Below are 20,548 nucleotides of genomic sequence, written 5' to 3'. Positions count from 1 at the left end.
GAAGACACTTTGTAGATGAGAGGCTGGAGGTAGTTGACAGACGGGAGTTTTTGTTGGCCACAAGAGGGGCTGTAGAATAGAAGAAAAAAAACAGAAGATCCACCCTAACATAGAATTTATATAGTTTCAAGACTTTACAAGGTTTAATTTGTGACACATTTCCTTTAAATAGCAAAAAGACAAGGCAGTCATGATGTCAGCCAAACACAAATCCTAGAGCTGCTCTACATACAATGAATAATGGAACAACCCCTGGGACACTATTGCGTAACAGTAATAGTTAAAAAAAGCAACAAAAAATAAAAAAAATAAAAATGAGGCTATACAGAGTCAGTGACTATAGTTCGGTCTCAATGGGCCGACTCCAAAAGCGTATGATGACATATGATGACGCGTCCTGTGCTCTAATCTCCAGCTCAGGGAGGTAGTTGTTTTTGTGTGAAGATATTGACTTTATCTCCAACATCAATAGAATAGCACATGTTAAATAGGTTTTAGGGTGAATTTTAATTGTGTAATGCTGTCAGAAAAAATAAGGAAGAAGATTTAACAACTTCAAATTAACTCACATTACAATAAATTATATTTAGATATCATGGTTTAGCTAATGTTGAGTTTGGCCAACTATAGTATGTCAATGAAGGGTTAAACTAGGAGGTAAGGGAAAATGAGTCAAGCACCTCAGCAGTTTTAAACTAATGTTTATACCACAATGAGTGAGATCACTAGATATATCCACAGGTTAGCTGAAGAAGTTTAGCTAAGTGCCACATTTTATTAAATCGAAAAAAGAAACAGTGTACTGAAAGTATGAAATATGTTTTTTGAAATTATGTATAATATATTTTTGTGATGTTGCTGGGCTAAGCTCCTAAAGCACAGTGATCCAACATCTATGGGCCTTGACAACCAGGGCCAACTGTCACCTCCTAAATATAACCAAAAACCAAAATAGAAGAGGAGACAGATTGTAGCATGGTTTCACAGAAGTTTATATGAATCAGGCTTAAGGAATCATTACTATCATTAATTTGTTGGTGTTGAAGTTGTTGATATTGCCATGAAGTCAGTGTATTTGGAGATGTATTGCATTAGTACATCTGTGAATCAGTCTTAGACAGAGAACAGAGTTAAACTCAGGTGTACAGCCCTGCATTAAGGCAAAAGCAGTGGGATGTAGACTGTGTTGATTTAGGCACAATCCCTGTGTGTTTAATTTAATTTATTATTATTATTATTATTATTATTATTATTTTCTGGCTACTTTCAATGTGTGGAAATAGAATTACTTTATCAATCAGAAGTAAACTTTTGAATGCAGGCAATTTTGCAGCCATCTCTCAATATTTGTTTTCATTTCATGTTTATTAGAATAGGGACAGATGGTTAGACATAGACATTTGTGCAACAAATCTCCAATGTAGGCTACAGCATCACATCATTTATAGCTATTGCTAATTTTCAATCATGAGATTCCATAGCAGAAAGCACCAAAACAACAACCTGGATTGCAAAACAGGTGAATCAATCAACACATGTTGGTTACAGCATTTTAAAAGGTGCTAATATCCTGCTTGTCAAAGTTTGAGTTTACACAGAATGCTTTTTAGGTTCTTGACAAAATATGACACCAAGACATTAGTTTGTTACAACTTAATGATCAGTTAATTGATTATTCAACTAAGAAAATAATCTCTTCAGCCAGCTTTGGTTAAGTAGCCTAATGATAGGTAGATAGATAGATATATAGATAGATAGATAGATAGATAGATAGATAGATAGATCTAGATAAAAAAAAAAAAAACGCCTGCACACTCCATGCCACAAAATGACGTTTCAATTCTACTTGGATCTCGAACATTGTTGGCATAAACCTTGCATAAATCATGAAACAAAAGAAATAAGGACATGGAGGTAGGTAAAAACAAAACACAGACAAAATACATAAATAATCCACTGGAATAAAACGAACTCACTTAAAACTCTAGTTATATACCCAAACAATATATGTCAAAAGCATCAACAATTAGGCCTATGATTGCAGTCAATTCGGTGTACCCTGAGAGACAGCTTCATTTGCATTACAACTGTATGAGTGGGTATTCCCTCGACGGCGCGTAGGTTGGACTCTTGTGTGTACTGAGCGTTGCGTTATCGTTAAAGCTGTTAATCACGACAAAAGTATGATTCACTCTCAGCATGAAAAAAACAACAACCACCATTTGTCAGCCAATCATGTCAGCTCAGTGACGAACTTCCTGGTCACACTTTCTCGTAGGTCCCATCGTCCCCGTATAATTAATGGATACGTGTTTGCTCCCACAGTCAACAGGGAGGACGTGGTCTGAAAGCGTAGACACAGACTCAAAATGAGAAGAAAGAGCAAATTATCTGCCTGGAGAAAGCTGTCACACAGCTAGCATGGTCGGAGCCAGATAAGAAGAGTAGGCTAACTACAAATGCTATTTATGTTCCGCCTAGCCCAAGGACGTACGAGGAAGGCAAACACAGGCGAGACTGGGGACGAGGTGCAGGATCTTGATGGCATTTGCCAGAGCCAGGAAAAGGGCTGTTGAAAACCTAAAGATATGAGCTGGGAACACGTTTGGATATCATGTCTTGACTACAAAATACGTATTATCCGCGGATAAACTGCAGCGGCACGTCAGAAATAAAGGCCTCTGATGGAGGACTGTGCTCTTTAATCCAGCCAGAAACCTCCCTGACAGGCAGCGACAAGCTACGGCAAAGGGTGAGGTAATCAGGGGGGTAAACTTGGCTAAATATTAACGCGAAATGTATCAAAGGCTAAACTAATGTTGCGAAATCGCTGAATTTCCCTTTGCTCCTGCGGAGAATGGCTCAGTCAAAACATCGCCGAACAGCTGTGATAACGTTTGTTCCAGTCCTTCAGTTTTTCTTCCTGTCTTTTTCTGTTCAACAGGACGCTTTATTCACAATTGCAGGGATTTATGGGATCACAAGGTAACCTTTCAACCTAAAGAAGTGTTACTGTGTATGCATGTGGCTGTCGGTTGGCTTTCATGTTTTCCGCGTATGACGGGGTTTAGTTTCCTTTGTTTACAGTCAGAATATCTTAACATCTGATAACGTCCTCAGCAATGCCGCGATAGTTAATGCAGCCACTGCAAATAGCTACCCATGTAGATATATTCTGTTTACTTTGTCATGCACAGATATACTGCAAACAAAAGATGTCATGTTTCTTATCATTCGAATTGCCTGAGCTATATCAGACAAAAAAAAAATAAAGCCACCACCGCCAACAGAAACAAAAACACTTTTCTAGCCATGTCTGAGTAAAGCATAGCATTATTCCCCGTAATGCATTTGATAATCGCAATATGGGCTAGTGCATAGCCTTAGGGAGCAACTTCTACAACTGGGTTTACCTTGACACAAGTTCAAATAGTGTTTGTTTGACTATCTTTGTTACATACAATAATGCGCAAATGACTTTTGTGTGCCTCTCCATGCAGTTTCCTCTGATGAGATGAGTGTGCGTGCTGGCCAGGGCAGTGATGAGGTGCTGGTTTCACAGGCGGTGTGGGATTACCTGGCTGCAGCTGGGCGGCCCTGGCTCATTGACTTCCAGCACAAGCAGGGGATGAGCGCTGGTATCATTAGGCGAGGAGAGAGGGGGGGCTGCTGCGCTGTGAGGCTGCAGCCGGTGGAAAGCTCCAGGAACGGTGGAGCTGTGGTGATGGATGGACCCATCTCCAGCGAGACAAGAAAAGCCTTCTTTGACTTATGCCGCTGTGCCCGCAAAGAAATGAGCAAACAGGACGGGGGACCCAAGAGGAAGAGGACTCTTCTTCCCTTTGTGGGAGTCCTGGAGTCAAACGGAGAGGGGAGCCTGCTTCAGCCTCCACCTCCCCAGCCCCGGCGCTCCCAGAGACAGCAGCAGAGGTTCAGGAAGCCTGCTGATGAGGAGGCCTATGCCATGCTCCACGAGGCAGCCCAGAGGAAGGACATGGACTCCAGCTTGGCTTCCAATAGTGAGGCGGAGGACAACAGTACTTGTTCAATCTGCATGGGGGACATAGTGGAGAAGACTACCTTGGAGAGGTGTGGCCATTCATTCTGTCACTCTTGCCTTGATCAAGCCTTTAAGGTGAAGAAAGCGTGTCCTGTGTGTCGGCTAGTGTATGGCCTGTTGATTGGGAACCAGCCTGCTAATGGTACAATGATCGTAGAGCGAGATCCTGATCTGGAGCTTCCTGGCCATGAAGGCTATGGGTGTATCTGCATCATCTACAGCTTCCCTCCTGGCCTACAGGCGGTGAGTAGACCAAGAGAGCATGTGCAGATGCAGACTGTAAGTGCCTCTCAATTGTTACTGGAATCATTTTGCTAATTATCTATGGGTTTAATGAAACTTAACTCAGTTGTTTTGGATTAATAATGCAAATCATCAAACATTAGAATTTAATTGAAGAGTTAAAACAATAATACATTTTAGGCACAAGAGTATGGCATAACATCTAATCGATTTTACTTTACTTTAGTCTAAGCATGTAATACTATATGAAACCATTGAATCTTTTTAAGCAATCTGGCCCGTCCTCTTGACTACCCAAATCTTCCTATTTGTCCCTGACTGATATCTAACAACTTATATCCAGTTTCAGAAGGAAATAATCAAATTAAAGGTACAATTTGTTCCAATTGTAATCAAAATAGTCACCTCACCACCAAAACTCAAAACACAGGATCTGAACTAGCTCTCAAATTCATTGACAGGTCTTTTAACGCAGGGAGGGACACTAGAAAACAACAAAAAATATTGGTTTCTGATGCTGGTAAGGTCTGTTTACATCAGTATTTTTTTTTCTAACAGCAGTAAAACATGGCAATTTGCAATTACAAGTTGGCAAACACAAAATGCATTCCTATTTTTTTTTATTACTATAACAAACTCCTCAATTATTTTGTAAATGCATCCCAAATTTAAATGGTAAAAAATGTGATTGGGCCTCTAAGGAAGCTTCAGAGGGACTTTAAAGGAACACGCCGACTTATTGGGAATTTAGCTTATTCACCGTAACCCCCAGAGTAAGACAAGTCGATACATACCCTTCTCATCTCTGTGCGTGTTGTAAAGCTTTCTGACGGCTCCAGCGGCATCAGCCCATCACAGAACAGGCAGGTGAATGGTTCCAGTAATCCTACTGCTCCGAATAAGTGAAAAAATAACACCAACATGTTCCTATTTACATGTTGTGATTTGTAGAGTCACAGCGTGTACAAAAAACAACGTAACATGAGACACAGCCATCTTCTAACTGTAAACAAACCGGCAACTATATTCTCAGGCGGAATAATATAGTACTTGGGCGGAATGATATGCTCACAGCAAGCCTGTCTGAGAATATAGTTCCCGGTTTGTTTACTGTTAGAAGATGGCTGTGTCTCATGTTACATTGTTTTTTGTACACGCTGTCACTATACAAATCGCAACATGTAAATAGGAACATGTTGGCGTTATTTTGTCACAATTCGGAGCAGTAGGCTAGTTGGAACCAGTTCCCTGCAGAATCTGTGCTGGGCTAAGCTAATGCTGGAGCCGTCAGACAGTGTTACAGCACGCACGGAGATGAGAAGAGAAGAGTATGTATCGACTTGTCTTACTCTGGGGGTTACGGTGAATAAGCTAAATTCCCAAGAAGTCAGCGTGTTCCTTTAATCATAGAACTTTACTCCAGTAATTGGAGTTCCCCTTTCCCAGGAAATAGATTAAGATAAATTGTCTTGATTGAAGGAACTGCATTAAAACAGTCACAAAAGACACCTAATGAATAAATACAAGCGACACAATCACTGTAGTAGCAAAGAGTCCCAGACCCCAGTAGACAGACAGTTGTTTTAAAGCTGTTAATGTCATGTTTTAACTTCTCCTTAACAGCCAGAACACCCCAACCCAGGTGTTCGGTACCCAGGAACAGACCGTGTGGCCTACCTCCCTGACAGCCCTGAGGGGAACCGTGTGCTGGGCCTGCTGCGCCGGGCCTTCGAACAGCGCCTTATCTTCACCATCGGTACCTCCATGACTACGGGCATGCAAAATGTCATCACCTGGAATGACATTCACCACAAGACCTCAATATGGGGCGGGCCCCGCTGGTATGTATGGCCTTTTAGCAAATGGCCACTGAGATTTGATTTGGTAATAGCCTCAACAACTTCCCTAACAGGTGTTGTAACTGAGAACAGGGCTCAGTAAAGACTGACAGATGTAATTAAAGTCACTGACAAGGAAATGCTATCAGTTGAAGTCCTTGGCTAGATGGCACTATTGCTGCCTGAGCTCATACAGATGCAGTGATAGCTTTTTTATTTCTCCTGACAGTTTTGGCTACCCAGACCCTACTTACCTGGTACGAGTGACAGAGGAGCTCAGAGAGAAAGGCATCACGGCGGACTGACAGCATGAAAAATGACTCTTCCAAGACTTTGTAGGACTTTCCGAGTGTCCTTGTGGTGGACATGACTCGGCTCCAGGTTGTGCTCTGAAACTGCCCGTCCCTTAAAGGACGGCTGAAGACAAGGCCCTCAGCAGACACGCTCTAATGCTGCAGTAGAGCCCACTTCACTCCACTACTTATTCCTCTGTTTGTTCATTTTTTTCTTCCATAGTTCAGCTTAACCCAGTGCTACATGTGGAAGAAAACACTATGAGTGCAGTGCATTCTTGTATTCGACAATCCTCTACTTGTCACTGTTGGCAACAGGGCCCATATCTGATGCACTTATTTAAGAGCATTGTGGCAAGTTGCAATTCATGGTACTTATATATTATTTAGGAAATCTAACTTAAATGTTATAAAGACAGTTTTTGTTATATTAATGTTTATTTCTACTCTGGGGGATTACTTTATTTCTTACAAGCACACGTTCTTTGTTTTATCTCCTCAGAAGCATTTAAGTATGTCTTGATTGTTACTAATTACCTGTTGGGTACTTGGGTTATATGGCAGAATAGCACTGCTTCAATAGAAATAATTCATTTTCAGAAGTTATTTCTGAAAGTTATATCTAAAGCACTCACAGGCACTTTTGTCTTCTTTTCTTTCTCAGTGAAGTCAGAGTCATGGTTTTTGCTTCCTCTGTGTGGAAGAGTGCTCAGAGCAAACAGGTTCGTGCAGCTATCAGCTATTAGCATGGTGGCTACAAGTTGATGTCAATTGCTTGGAACTCTTCATTTGCGTAGGATGTTCATTTTCCCCCTCCATTTTTACTTAAATAGGAAGAATGTTAAACTATGTCTTTCTTCAGCACCTTTTCTAATTTCTTTAGAAATTTGTTGTTTGCCATCACTCACTCCTGTTATTTCAAGATGTCTCCCAGGTGTTGAGCCCATTACCTCAGTTGTTGGTAATGAGCTCATCTAATTACCAGATTTATGACGATGTCAAATATAAAAGGGCATATAGACCACTTAAACCAAATCAAAGGCACAAAAGCTCTTTAAATATCTATGCCTCTGTCCCTGTCAAATTTGGAGATTTGCCTGCTAATCTTCTCATTTAAAATTAGTTCACTGTTGTAAATTTCTTTATCTAAATAGATAATCTACGATACACAGTGAAAAAAATAACTAAAGAAAATGTTGCGGGAACAATTGATCTGATTTAGGGTGGGGGTAATGATCTTATTTTGTTGTGCCTTTTCTTATATTCACTTTTGATAAAAAATCAAGCATGATGTTACTAATGAATGGTAAGCAGTTTAGGCGTATTTTGTTGTTACTTGTTAGGTAAAGAGCATTATGTTTGTAGTTATACTATCTGGCTTTAAGTACAAATACTACACATTTCATTAAAATATGTATACTAATGCGTATAAAATGATCTCCTTCATAAACATTCATGTAGTCCAAATGCTGAAAAAAGCCCTCTGACTGATGAAGCTGTATGTGTGAAAGTGCTTTGCTAAGTGCAGTAACCTGCTTGGCTAGTGGTACATTTGTCATTAATTTGTCAGGTCAGATCCATATATCAATTACCATTTTTTATGTTTTCATCCCCTTTGTATTTTAGTTAAGGGACCAACTGAAATATTTTGGGACACAGGATTGTAGTTCACTAAAGCTACTGTGCAAACATTTCTATGCATTACATGACTGAGGAGGAGCCAGGAGAATAGTTGGAAAGATTACACATATTACAAATTGATTGTTAAGAAAAAGTTGGGTGTTTTGCTTTTCTAATTGTGTTGATTCGTACTTTGTTGATATTCAGAATAATGTGCTTTACATTTTAATACTTGAATAAAAAGTTATGTTTGGGTTTGTGTTGGATATTCAATGTGGGCCCTGAATAAACCAGGTGCATCATAAGAAACTGAATATCAAACAGCTGTCCATTTGGAATCAAGCTGGGGTTGTCGTCTCTAATCAAGACTCAACCTGAACTGCTTCCCTGTAGTATCAAAGGTTCTTGATTCAAGATATTGAACTATATACTCTAATGCACTCTGCACTGCCATCCAGTGGATCATGACTGTAGAGTGAACAGAGCTTAAAAAATTCCTCACACTACTAAATTTAACCTTTTTTTTTGTATGATAACTAGCTTTACAAATGGGTAATAATGTGGGCTATATTTGATTAAGTATAGTCATGATTATTTATAGTTCCACTTTCCAGTGAATCAGGTGTGATTGTAAATCGTTATAAAGAACTATTCAGTATCTGAATCAGAAAGGATGCATCACATTCACACAGTTACACATTCATACCTGGAAGCTGCCCAGTACAACCACTGTCTGATCTGCTGGCCACTAAGCAGCTCCACAGGAGCAGTTGGGGTCAAGTGCTGCTTTTTCACTTTCCCCACCCAGATGTTATCCTGTGGGTCTGGGGATTGAACTGACCAGTCACCAGCTCACTTCTCTAACCTTTAGGCCACCACTGCCCTTGAGTTAAAGGTTAAGACATTTTTGCATTTAGTGTGTTTCTCATGTGATCATAATCCAGGCATGTTGACTCTTGTCACATACTTACATAACATTACATCAGTTAGAATTACTGGTGATGTACACAAAACTTGGGCAGTGGGTTCTATTTATACATTTTAGGTTAACTGTCCAGTGTTATGTAGTCTCACATTGCCAGACCTTTCTCCACAGCGCTTTGGAGTGTATTCAGGGATAGGAGAAAAAACGCATGGGGTTGTTTGCATTAGGCCTACTTTAAGCCAATCACAATCGTCTTGGGCAGCCCTATGCTCCGGACGCAGCAACGGTGGCTCTGCAAAATAGTCTCGGGAAGGAACTTGTTTTTGGTGAAACATTTGCACCTGCAAAAGAAAACGCCACATAAAATATTAAATTAAGTTAACTGTTCACACAATACAGTAACATGATATTTTTAAATTAGCTGGATACATGGTTAAACGTAATTTGTTCTTACCAGTATATACCAGTGTATGTACTTCGTCCATTGCAATCCTCTCCAATCGGCTCCAAAACGTCCAGGTTAGAGTAAAATAGGTAAACATATTACATCTTTACAATCATTCCCCAAAAGAACCAAGCAGGCCTGCCTTGTTGCACAAACCGAATTTTCTTCAAGACTTGCCATTTTCAGCGTGTAGCTTGCTAGCTCGAGGTTGGTTGTTTCCCGGAATGAACGAGTTTGAGAGCAGCAACAGCTAGAGAGCAAGGTGAGGAACATGTCAGGCAATTATCCTGGAAATATACTTCTGTTGATCCAGTCTACCTGGCAAAGTATCAATACCCCACTGTAAAAAAATAAAATAACATATAGTGACTGTCAGATATAAGAAATGGAATAAAAAGTACAATATACCGTCAGGCAATGTACAAGTTCCCTACCTTTAGAATTGTTTAGTAAATTTAGTACTACTTACTTTCCACCACTGGGGCCAAACTTTTAGTTTACATTTGGTTACTGAAATGTTCTAATGATACCGCCAATATCAATATATATATAACCAATATAAAATTCAAACCAATCAGAGGACATTGTTTGCACCACTTCCGTACTCATTATGACGTCACACATCCTCGGAGCTCGGTCATTTCCATAATGTTACACGGAAAGGCAGCATACTTGTCGTCACATACCGGGAAATAATGGCAAACACACCAAATCGTCACTCTGGTGGTGGAGTGCATAAAAGTCAGGAAGACTGCGCCATTTGCTTGGACAAAATTCAGGAGAAGAAAACGTTAAAGTGCTTTCACTCTTTTTGCTCTGCATGTATCGACTCGGTTTTTAAGTTTAAGCCCGCTTGTCCGATATGCAACACATACTACGGAGAGTACACGGGAACCCAGCCGGAGGGCACGATGACGGTGATGCGCAGCTGGCAGAGCCTGCCTGGCTTTGAGCTCTGTGGATCGATTGTCATACAATACAGTTTCCCAGCAGGGATACAAGGGGTGAGCCTAACACTTGTAACGGAAGCTAAAAGCCACATGCGTAACGTTAGGCTACATATCAACAGAGCTAGTTTAACTTCATCTCTCAGCTTTGGTGATATTACATCTGTCCGCCAGAGGGCGCTGTTGTTTGTTTTTGATCACAAGTCGATTGCGCTGCATATGGAGATGGATGGAGGTAAATGCTAGATCAGATCTGCTAGACGTGTCGACGTAGTTAGGTTTAGGCATGAGGAGTGGGGATTCGTTAGGGTTAGGGTAAGAATAACAGGGTAAGCCAATCAGAGGCAGAATAAGGCAAAAATAAGGCGGGCCACGAGTCACGTCTTATGACGTCGATACTTCTAGCGCATCCGATCTAGCATCTACCCTGCAGGGACACATACATCCACAAGCATCTGGATTAGGTATCATAAAATGGCCGCCAATTCTGTTCGGTGTCACAGAAGAACCATTATACACCTGAAGAGATTTCTTCCTCAAGGTCCAGTCCGTTGTTTAAAAGCGTTTTATTAACTGTGGCGGAATCTTAAAGAGATATGAGGAAGTGATTTCAGAGGGCATCCTCCCGTTGCTATAGAGGGGTGGAGACATGGATGTAGCCTAAAACCTAGAGGAGGATGCTTAATTTCACCATTATTTGCCCACAACTTGTTATATGATTATACTTCTTAATCTAAGCGACAGCATAATTCTTTAAGTTATTTGATGACTTAATTTAATTATTTGATTGTTTGATGGATCTGTTTTATAGGCTTTATAAATTCAAATTCTTGCTTTAATTAATGTGTTAAAGGGCAATTCATAGCTTCCATATATAGTGACAAATATAACAATAACCAGACACCTTTCTGTGGCATAATATTTAGCCAAAGACACTTGCCAAAATCTGATAGGCCTATCTCTCAACTGGGCCTGCAACTAATGACTATTTTCATTATCAAGTAATTTGTTGATTATTTATTATATAATTTATTAATTATGAAATTCATTATAAGCCTATGAAATGTCAAATAATTGTGAAAAAATGTCCATCCAAGTTTCCCCGAGCCCAAGATGATGTCTTCAAATGTCTTATCCAATTGTTTTTGTTGTCAAATTGATTAATCGCCTAATTTTCTTTAATGTGTATCAGAAGTTGTATTTCCAGCCCATTTTAGAGCATATTTTTACGTACAAGAAACCAGCATCATAACATCATAACTGTGGAAGGAGTGTGTTTGTGTGTGTTTCATCTTGGATGCACTAAAAGCAACTCACTAACCCTGTATTCAAAGTGTTCTACAGGTGAGGATATAAGGGGAAGAGGTGTGTGAAGGTGTGTGTGTAGGACAGCGAGAGAGAGGGGTTGATTTTTTTGGATGCTGTACAATACTAAAGGCATCTTAAAGTTTCTGAAGTGTTTGTTGTATAAGGAATCCTTTCTAGGCCACAGGATAATTTCAGATGCAGTACCAACGTCAGCTATCTTGCCAAGGACTGCCTCCCAGTAGCAGTAGAATTCGGGCTTTTTCTTACCATTTGTAACAGTAGTAACAACTCCAACATTTGTCATTGTTTAGTTCCTTATAGGGAGATGTTATAATGAGCTCTACCTCCTAATCTATAATATATTTACATAAATGCATCAATGTCTTGGTCATGAGAACCTGTATTGCCACAATTCGTAAAGGCAAGATTTAAGCCTTATATATATATGCTGTTGTTTACCACATTACAGCCTGAACACCCAAACCCTGGGGTGAAGTACAGCAGCACCTCTCGTACTGCCTTCCTGCCAGCCAGCGAGGAGGGTGAGAAAGTCCTGAAGCTGTTGAGGAAAGCCTTCGACAGGAGACTCACCTTCACCATCGGACGATCTGTCACCACAGGCCTCAACAACGTCATCACCTGGAACGACATTCACCACAAGACCAACATGGATGGTGGTCCACAATGGTATGCATTATTGCTGTAGTATAATCACTTTTTTTGCCTGTAAATGTACAGAAATGTGTCTTGTTGGCAAATGGATGGTCCCATGTTTCTCTTACATCACAACCTAATAGTCCTGTGATGTGATTATGCATTGCCGTAGATTAAACTACCCACTTGTGTATATAAAGGAGTTAAAATGTAAACAGGTAAAACAGGGACGGGAACATTTTATTGCACATGACTACTTTTACTTTTTATACTTTATGTACATTTTGCAGATAATATTTAGATACTTATACTTAAGGTTTTGAATGCAGGACTTTTACTTGTAAAACTTCAAATTCTTTCACCACTACAATTTAATCAGGTATAGTTTTCAATGAATGCCTAACCATACTCATTTTCAGTAATGGACACTATTAGGAATAAACAAACACAGCACAGCTGAGGCTGATGGGAATGTGATTAGTTTTGCAAGTATTAGTCATAAACCAAAGTATTGGAAAAAAAAAAAAATTGACCTGATGAAGGCGCTATATTAAAAGTGAAAGGATCACAGTAGTCCTCTGTGAGAGGAGTATATTATATAAGCTTAGGTGTTGCAAAGACTTTGTCAGAGCTAATTTAATTGGATAAATACAGGTTCAGTAAGCTAAAAGTAACGTTTGTATCCTTGTTTCAGGGATGTACTTACTGCATGTTATGCTTGTTTGTCTTTCTCCATTCCAGTTTTGGATATCCAGATCCAGAATATTTGTTCAGGGTTCAAGATGAGCTTCGTCTTACAGGAGTGACACAGGATGACTGATGGGTGAAGACTATCAAAAGACATCCTCAAATAGATTTAAGTTTCTTGTATTGTTGCAAAGACTTTTTTTGCAGTCCTCAAGCAGGGATCGTCATCAGATCTTTTTATTCATGGAGCAATAATCTTGAGAGACGAAGGTTAGTGGCTTTTCCCAAAGAAAAAATAAATTTTTCTGTACAGTATGTTATCCAACAAAACAAATATTACAGTACATTAAGTTAGTAAAAGGGGTCTGATAATCAGATTTAAATAATGTAAATATTATAATTTGTAACACTGGATCACAGGTCTGGTGCCTAACAGAAGACATAGGAGACAGAACAGGTGGTAAGCGCACTTATCATCTGTGAAATGGATAGGTAAAGTTTCCTAGGGAAGTAAGAGATGATGATGTATATGGCATTGTCATATGTAATGTTTTATGTTTAAAGGACAATGTGATATTCTGTATTTCTCTTATTGTCAACAAATCCCATGAAAAGACCAAAACTAACAATTAATTTATCCTACTAGCAAGTATTGCCTGTGTAGCTAAAGCCGAAATAAGATGTGGCTTCTTCTTCTGTGCATAGACCACCCTTGTTGTTCAAAACCTAATAAAAACATGGGTGACATTTTCCTTCATTATAATGAACATGGACACTGTAGTTTATTTTAAGTTGATCCCACATACACAGTCCTGCTGCAGTTAATATTCACTAAGTCCTCAACAAATGCCCTATTTACGCCTGTTTGTGTAACATTTGCTAAAAACGCCAGTATTGACATTGAATGTATTGACAGATGAACTTGTGCATTGTTGCTTTTGGTCCTTTCGCAAGATATGTTGACAATAACCAACATATAGAATATCACCAGTCTTCTCATATAGCACCTTTAATACCATATTAATTTGTTGTGTGCCTTTATATGACATCAGCCAATGTATCATTGTCAAGTCGAGTCATATATCTATGAAACTCTTTTAGTCCAAAAACATCTTTGATATTTTTCAGTCCTGTCTTTTGCCTGTCAGGTCCACTAGAGGGTGATGCTCTCCTCTAAGAAGACTTAGGATGGTGTCTGCTTGGTATGCAGCTGTATCATTATAATCACAAACCCACAGTCCTGCAGCACCTCCCAAACCTCATCGGCCAAAGTCCGTGAGAGGAGAAGGACATCTGCTATAAATGATGAGTCATGTGTTTCTATGGTGCTCGGGGCAGTTTTAGCAGCAACATACTAACAGAGTATGTTAAACTGATCGATACTGTTAAAGATGAGTTGTGGTAGTTACATGCACAGACCGAAGCAGATTCAATTTAAATGGCAATAAAGACAAAAGGATTCAAGGCTCATCTGTTGTTGAACTGAAAATGTAAATGTAAATGTGTAACAAGTGTCTTAGCCATTACTAGCACAAATAAACCTGAAAGATATTACAAACAGAGAAGCTTTGTATTGTTTTAGATCTCTTTTCATGCAGCAAAGCAGGACAAACAAGCTCTGTTTTTGCTTTTAGCTGGGCTCTCTGACATCTATTTAACCAAGTTACAACTGAATATGAATAATATCCAGCTGATCTTCTTCTTAGTGATAACATGAAATAGTTATGGGATGAGGATGGAAATACCTTTAACCTATATTTCTCTATCAGAAAAAGTGAATATGTGACGAGGCGGAGTTACTGTACTCGGCCTCTTTAGCGCTCTGGTGTTTAGTGGCTGGGGGCATTTCCGTGGCCTTGGATGTCAGGGCATCTGCTGCTCTCACAAAGCAGACCAGGACCCATCTGGTCAAACTCCCCCTTCTCTCCTTTTCTCCGATTATTCATCAGTCCAGTCCATCCATTTCTCATCATAATTGTTTTCCCTCTCATGGGCCTTTATCAGTTTTCTATGAACTGTCGGTTTGTAATGATTTTTTAATCTGCCAATTATTTACCTTACCTGCTGCAATGTTTAGAATCACATACTTGATACAACTTCATGACCATTTCATCACATTTTTGCACATTTTGTTTTGATTTATTACTATGTTTTCGACTTTTTAACAGAAGAATGACTTACAGTGACAGACTGGCAACTTGGCTTTCTAAGTAGTGGAGCAGATTGTGACAAAAAAGAAAAGGAAAATGTAGCACTGAAAATGCAACTTCATTTGAACATGTGTAAGATATGTCATTTGAAAGGCTGAAGCCGGTTTCCATAAGTAGACATCCCTCCCACCTGACTGTATTTCTTCAGGCGTTACTGTTCAAATGCAAATTATATTGCTTAAACTAAAATAAAATGGCCTTAGTATTTTGTCTGCACTCTCTTACTAATGTAGTAAGAGACTTTGGCTCCAGAATTTACATTGCAATTGAATGCACCTTTGCCCTTCAGTAACCCTTCCCTGTTATTTTCTATCTGGACATCTGGAAATAAGAGCAAAGAATTAAAGAAATGTAACCAGAGATATAAATATATCTATCAATGATTATGCAGAGCAATAGGGTGGGTGGATTTAAATGGCCAGTGACAAGCCTCCACTATAAAAATGGATTGATGACAGATTGAAAATAAGCTCTCTGTGTATGGATTAAGAGTGATACATCTGTAGCTGCTTACATTCATTTCCATCAAACATCGCTCTAGTCTGTTGTGGCAGGAAGACTTTAATATTCTCCCTGTAAATAGCACCAAGGCTTTGGTGATTTCACCCACCTCAGGAGGGGCTCCCAGAAAACACCCAGACATGCATACTCATCAGAGGAGAAATGAGCCGTGTTTCCTGTACTAGAGATGATAAGAAAATCATTACGTGACAATGCAGAGCTGTTGTTCTCACCCTCTCTCCCCACTGTGCTCCTTAATTATAGTGTCTCTGGCTGTGGGGAGAACCCTGGCACACCGCCTGCCTGCCTGCCTGCCTGCATGCCTCCTCATCTTCTGGTATTAAAGCCACCCAATCACAGATAAACCTGTCTATCTGGGTGCAGGGTGTGCTACTCTTTGTCTCCCTTTACTGTAATGAGGATCACCTCCACCAGACGTAGCCTACTTTTGCATACCTATGAAGGTATGCTTTTTAAAAATTATATCTAAACCCAGTTTGTTCTTTTAATGCCAAAGTTAACAGAGATAAAGATTTTCTGTCTTCCCTGAATTATAACTATCTATATCCAAATCATGATGGACAATCAGGCTGTGTTTGTAATGCTGGGGAAAAGGACAGAATGAGGCATCTGTCCCCATACACACTCTTTTGTGTGACAGAATGTCAGCCCACACCGCTGACATGCTCATTCACTGAGCCTAAGGCTGTTTGCTTAAGAACAGCAAAGTGAAGGTGGGTGTGTGGGTGCTCTTCTGTGGCTTTTGTCTGTGTGCCCTTGACTGCATCTGTGCATACAGTATATACGGATATGCACTAGTGAATACTTGTGTGTGTTTATCGAGGCAGGTTCTCGCATTCTGTTCTCTGATTCATAGCCGGGGCTACACTGCTTTTTGTCTGCCTGATTTAGCAGACCCTCTGCTTTTCTTAGTAATACTGACAGATTTACTGACTTATCTTACAGACAGAACACAACAGCAGAGCTGGCAACTATTGGGGTCTTTGGCTGGGTTGTCAACGTCACAGATTGAAGGCTCTGCTCAAGCTGTTCTTCATTAGCGACAGCTGAGTTTCTCCCCGATATGAGAATAGCAGCTCCATCATCTGTCCTCTGTGAGAGAGATTAAGATGTCTAGTAATTACCTCTCCAAACTTAAATCAGGAACAGTGTTAATATCAGTTGTTTATCAGTCTTATATAAGTGTTTTGTTCAGATCACACACACTACCCAACCACATAATCTCAACTGCGTGAAACTACAATAACAGGCTGTGCAGCAATGTGAAAATATTCAACAACAGCTAAACAAAATCCTCTGCAAACACAGTCTAATATTTTCTTGGTGCATTAAGGAATGCATCCTGTCTACATCCTCAGCTTTTGCCATTCCCTTTCATACTGCCTCATGTAAGAGCAATTAGCTGTGGCTGTCATGGCAACTAGCATGACCTTTCTGTCACTTTACAATTGAGAATTTCAACCAAGGCCTGTCTTTCTTCTGAACAACTGCAACAGCTGTCTGGAGCTTTTTCACATTAGTGGAAAAACTGATTATTTTTATTACATAGAGCAGACTGAGGCTGGCAGAAATTTGTCTCAGTGAAGACACTGGACACATCATGTCTCCACAGGTATTAAAAGACTGTTAGTTGTGGATTTCATCACGTTTTGATGCAGCCTGGCATATTTCACATAGGGAGGTTGTATTAGTGGCACTTACGTACTGTATGTGAGCCCCATTGAGACTTTGGAGGCACCAGTTCTTAAACTGCTTGAATAGCAATGAGCCCTTGTATCTCTTCATTCATATGCATAGCAGATCTTCAGTTTGACAGACCATACATTCAAGTAAATGGAAAGTACAGTTTACTATATAAATTTGAAATGAGGAGTCAAAATTCACATCAAACAGATATGTAATAGATCTCATGTGTTTGGATTTCATCCCCATTTATTTAGACTTGAAGACTACAGCAGAAGGACTATCTAATTAGTGTTAAATTATTTTTGTGTTAAAAAAATGTGTTTGAACAATTGTATTTCTTATACTGATGTGCCAAGGTGTAGGCTGAAAAGGCATTCTCTTCTGCAGCTGAATGCACCTGCTGACAGATATTGTGGGCCACACAAAGATTTTATTTACAGACGTGTGATGTGACTATTTCTTGTACTATAATTCAGGATGAGCACCTATGCAAATATGCAGATACAAAAGAAGATCAGGCTGAACCTGCAGCACTATCAGACAAGTAATACCAGTCTCTAACCATTGATTTTTAAAGATCTCAAGGTTAAGTGTTTGAAGGCAGGAGTGTTCTTGTGATCATAAAGTGGGCACTTTGCTTCACCTGTGGTTTGTTGATGTAGAGACGTCACACTTCCAGAGGGCCAAGCAGGAGTTCTTACAATTAGCAAATGGAGCAGCTGCACCTTATGGCAACAAACAGCTAACTCAGCAGTTTAGCGAATGAATCATAAGAGTAAACAGAAAGCTTAATCATGTCAGATAATTATAGCAGGAGTTGAAGAATACTGTGTAAGTAACCCTTCCTGCTACAGTGTGTCCTTGTATGATACATAAATCAGCGTGAGTCATAAGATACATTTTCATTCATTCATTCATAGCCCCCAAAATAAAGATTGTACACTGTACTGTAGTACAGTAACAGACTGGGAAGAAATAGAAAAGTAGACAAACCAGTGAATATGGCATACCTCCCACATGGGGCAGTGGTGGCCTTTAGGTCGTCGGTTCAATCCCCAGACCGACAGGATAAAATCTGGGTGGGTAAAGTGAGAGAACAGCGCTTGTCCCTCCCTCATTACCACCACTGAGGTGCCCTTCAGCAAGGCCCTTAATCCCAACTGCTCCAGTGGAGCTGCTCAGTGGCCAGCAGATCAGACTGTGGTTGTACTGGGCAGCTTCCAGGTATGAGTGTGTAACTGTGTGAATGTGATCAGGGCGTTCCTGCAAAAGAGAGGCTGCCTCTCAGTGAACCTTCCCTGAATAAATAATGGTTAAAAAAAAAAAGAATAGGGACATTTTGAGAGAAGCTTGACGTTTATCTTTCATGGTAATTATTTTTATATTCAAAATTTCCTGGCATACATACTGTATTTGCTTAGCAAACAGTACTAAAGCACCAGATTGCGTACTTAATTTCATGATTTGTAAGATTGAAAATATAGTTTTTTTAAATATCACTAAAGAATTGTGAAATGAGTGTATAATGTCATATGATGTTACACATTAGTCAAACACAATCATGTATGCATATTTTGTCTCTCTTTAAGAGCTGTTTAAGAGCCATCTCAGTAATTAGAGAGATGGAGAAGAGGGAGAAAGTGAGCATTTAAAGATAGCCAGTGTGGCATACCGATTCCTGTCACAAAGGTGCCTCTACGCCTTTTACTGCCAGTATTAAGGCAGGAAGCATTGCAAAAATTTAAAAAAAAAAAAAAAAAAAAAAAAAAAAAAAAGTTGTGAATGAAAAACCTTGGAATATGTGAGTCAAAGAGAAGAGGAAGAAGAAACAGAGGAAAAAGAAGAAACAGCTTTTGGAGGGAGGACACAGACACAGGGCAAATGAAAACCCCCCACTGGAATATCTTTGGAGCTGATGTGTCGCATAGTAACAGACTGCATTCCGGTATCTAGACCATGCATTGATTAAAAACTTTTTTTTTATTATCTCAAAGTACTTTATTTTTTAAGGTGATGATGCATACCCAAACAGAGCCTTGAGTTAAATGTAGAATATCGAACTAAAACATTTGGTGTGTGACTTCAAATATGAAACCATGCACCATTGCTGTGCCGGACCACGCTGCTTGGTAGTGATGCTGCACTTTTCAGTCTGCTGGTCTGACGAATGTGAACTCTGACCTGGGAATCTTCAGGAGATCAAAGTTTTATTGTTGTGTGACACATTCTTGAATTTCCATTTGCATAATGTTAGGACAAATGAGAAGCAAAGTGAGTAACTGAGGCTAAGGCATAAGGCACCTTTATTATACTGTAAGACAAGAAGATGCACACTGCAGTTAGATGGTAAAACACTACATTTTCTGTGATAAGGCATCTGCCCAGCTCTACTGTTTCCTTAAAAAAATGAAATGCATGCATTATACGCCTGTCTCTTCCGTAAGGAAACATGCTTTTCACAGATAAAACAGCTACCTGTTGTTGTCATGACAACATATCCCTGCAATGAAATTGTTGCAAATCAGCACATTGAATGCCAGTTTAATAATTACACTGATAAAAAAAAAACAGAGTGTCCATACTATATAAGCCTCTCTTTTTTTGCTGTTTGATCTTTGGTGCTGCTACTTTGCTCATTTCAGTTTCTTGTGGATGCTGCCTGACAGTGAAGACCTCTTCCCAATGCAATGCTTATGTAATCTGCATTGGCTCTATGCTTCAATTCCCCCTTTGAGTATGTACATGCAAGAACATCCCTCTACTGTGTGTATTCTCAGTGCTTTTACAGCTCCCCTGTCACTAAGGATCAATGTCATTGCTCTGTTGTAGTGTTTCTCTAGATACACACCTTCTTTAACACGCCAGTGTCCGTATCTGCAACAGGGCAAACAGAAAGCATTTCTCTCTTCAAAGTACACTTCATTTGATAGTAAAATAGAGATGAGGTTTATACTCAAAGACACTGAGCTATTGAAGATATCCTCCCATCTCCTCACACACCCTCCCCCTCGGCCTTTGCTCACTCCTTATTTCTTTCCGCCCAACCCCCCCTGGAAAGAGCAGGAGAGTTATTGCTCAGTGGGAGGGCCCTCTGGTCCCTGCATCCTGGA

The 20,548-nt window shown here is 39.8% G+C and overlaps 2 protein-coding genes across 6 annotated transcripts; both read left to right on the top strand.

Moving 5' to 3' along the window:
* The first annotated feature begins 2,246 nt into the window (after positions 1-2,246).
* On the top strand, positions 2,247-8,308 carry dtx3 (deltex E3 ubiquitin ligase 3). 4 transcript variants are annotated; one of them, XM_039801258.1, is made up of 5 exons: positions 2,247-2,752; positions 2,945-2,985; positions 3,501-4,303; positions 5,927-6,144; positions 6,371-8,308. In XM_039801258.1, the coding sequence occupies exons 2-5, from the start codon at positions 2,973-2,975 to the stop codon at positions 6,444-6,446; spliced, it is 1,110 nt and encodes a 369-aa protein (XP_039657192.1). In that variant the 5' UTR covers positions 2,247-2,752; positions 2,945-2,972; the 3' UTR covers positions 6,447-8,308. The 4 variants fall into 4 exon arrangements, with proteins under 4 accessions (XP_039657192.1, XP_039657193.1, XP_039657194.1 ...); XM_039801259.1 differs by having other exon boundaries at positions 2,247-2,757; XM_039801260.1 differs by lacking the exon at positions 2,945-2,985.
* A 1,725-nt stretch (positions 8,309-10,033) lies between these two features.
* On the top strand, positions 10,034-16,306 carry LOC120559880 (probable E3 ubiquitin-protein ligase DTX3). 2 transcript variants are annotated; one of them, XR_005639375.1, is made up of 4 exons: positions 10,034-10,428; positions 12,149-12,366; positions 13,075-13,290; positions 15,996-16,306. XR_005639375.1 is itself a non-coding variant. In XM_039801955.1 (3 exons), exons 1-3 carry the CDS (start codon positions 10,120-10,122, stop codon positions 13,151-13,153), a joined length of 606 nt encoding a protein of 201 aa, XP_039657889.1. In that variant the 5' UTR covers positions 10,034-10,119; the 3' UTR covers positions 13,154-14,585. The 2 variants fall into 2 exon arrangements, 1 of the variants encoding a protein (XP_039657889.1); XM_039801955.1 differs by lacking the exon at positions 15,996-16,306 and having other exon boundaries at positions 13,075-14,585.
* Positions 16,307-20,548: the final 4,242 nt, after the last annotated feature.

This window comes from Perca fluviatilis, chromosome 5 (genome assembly GCF_010015445.1).
Source record: "Perca fluviatilis chromosome 5, GENO_Pfluv_1.0, whole genome shotgun sequence".
Lineage (NCBI taxonomy): Eukaryota > Metazoa > Chordata > Actinopteri > Perciformes > Percidae > Perca > Perca fluviatilis.
Note: the sequence above shows the minus strand (reverse complement) of the source record. Positions and strands in the feature narration are given on the sequence as shown.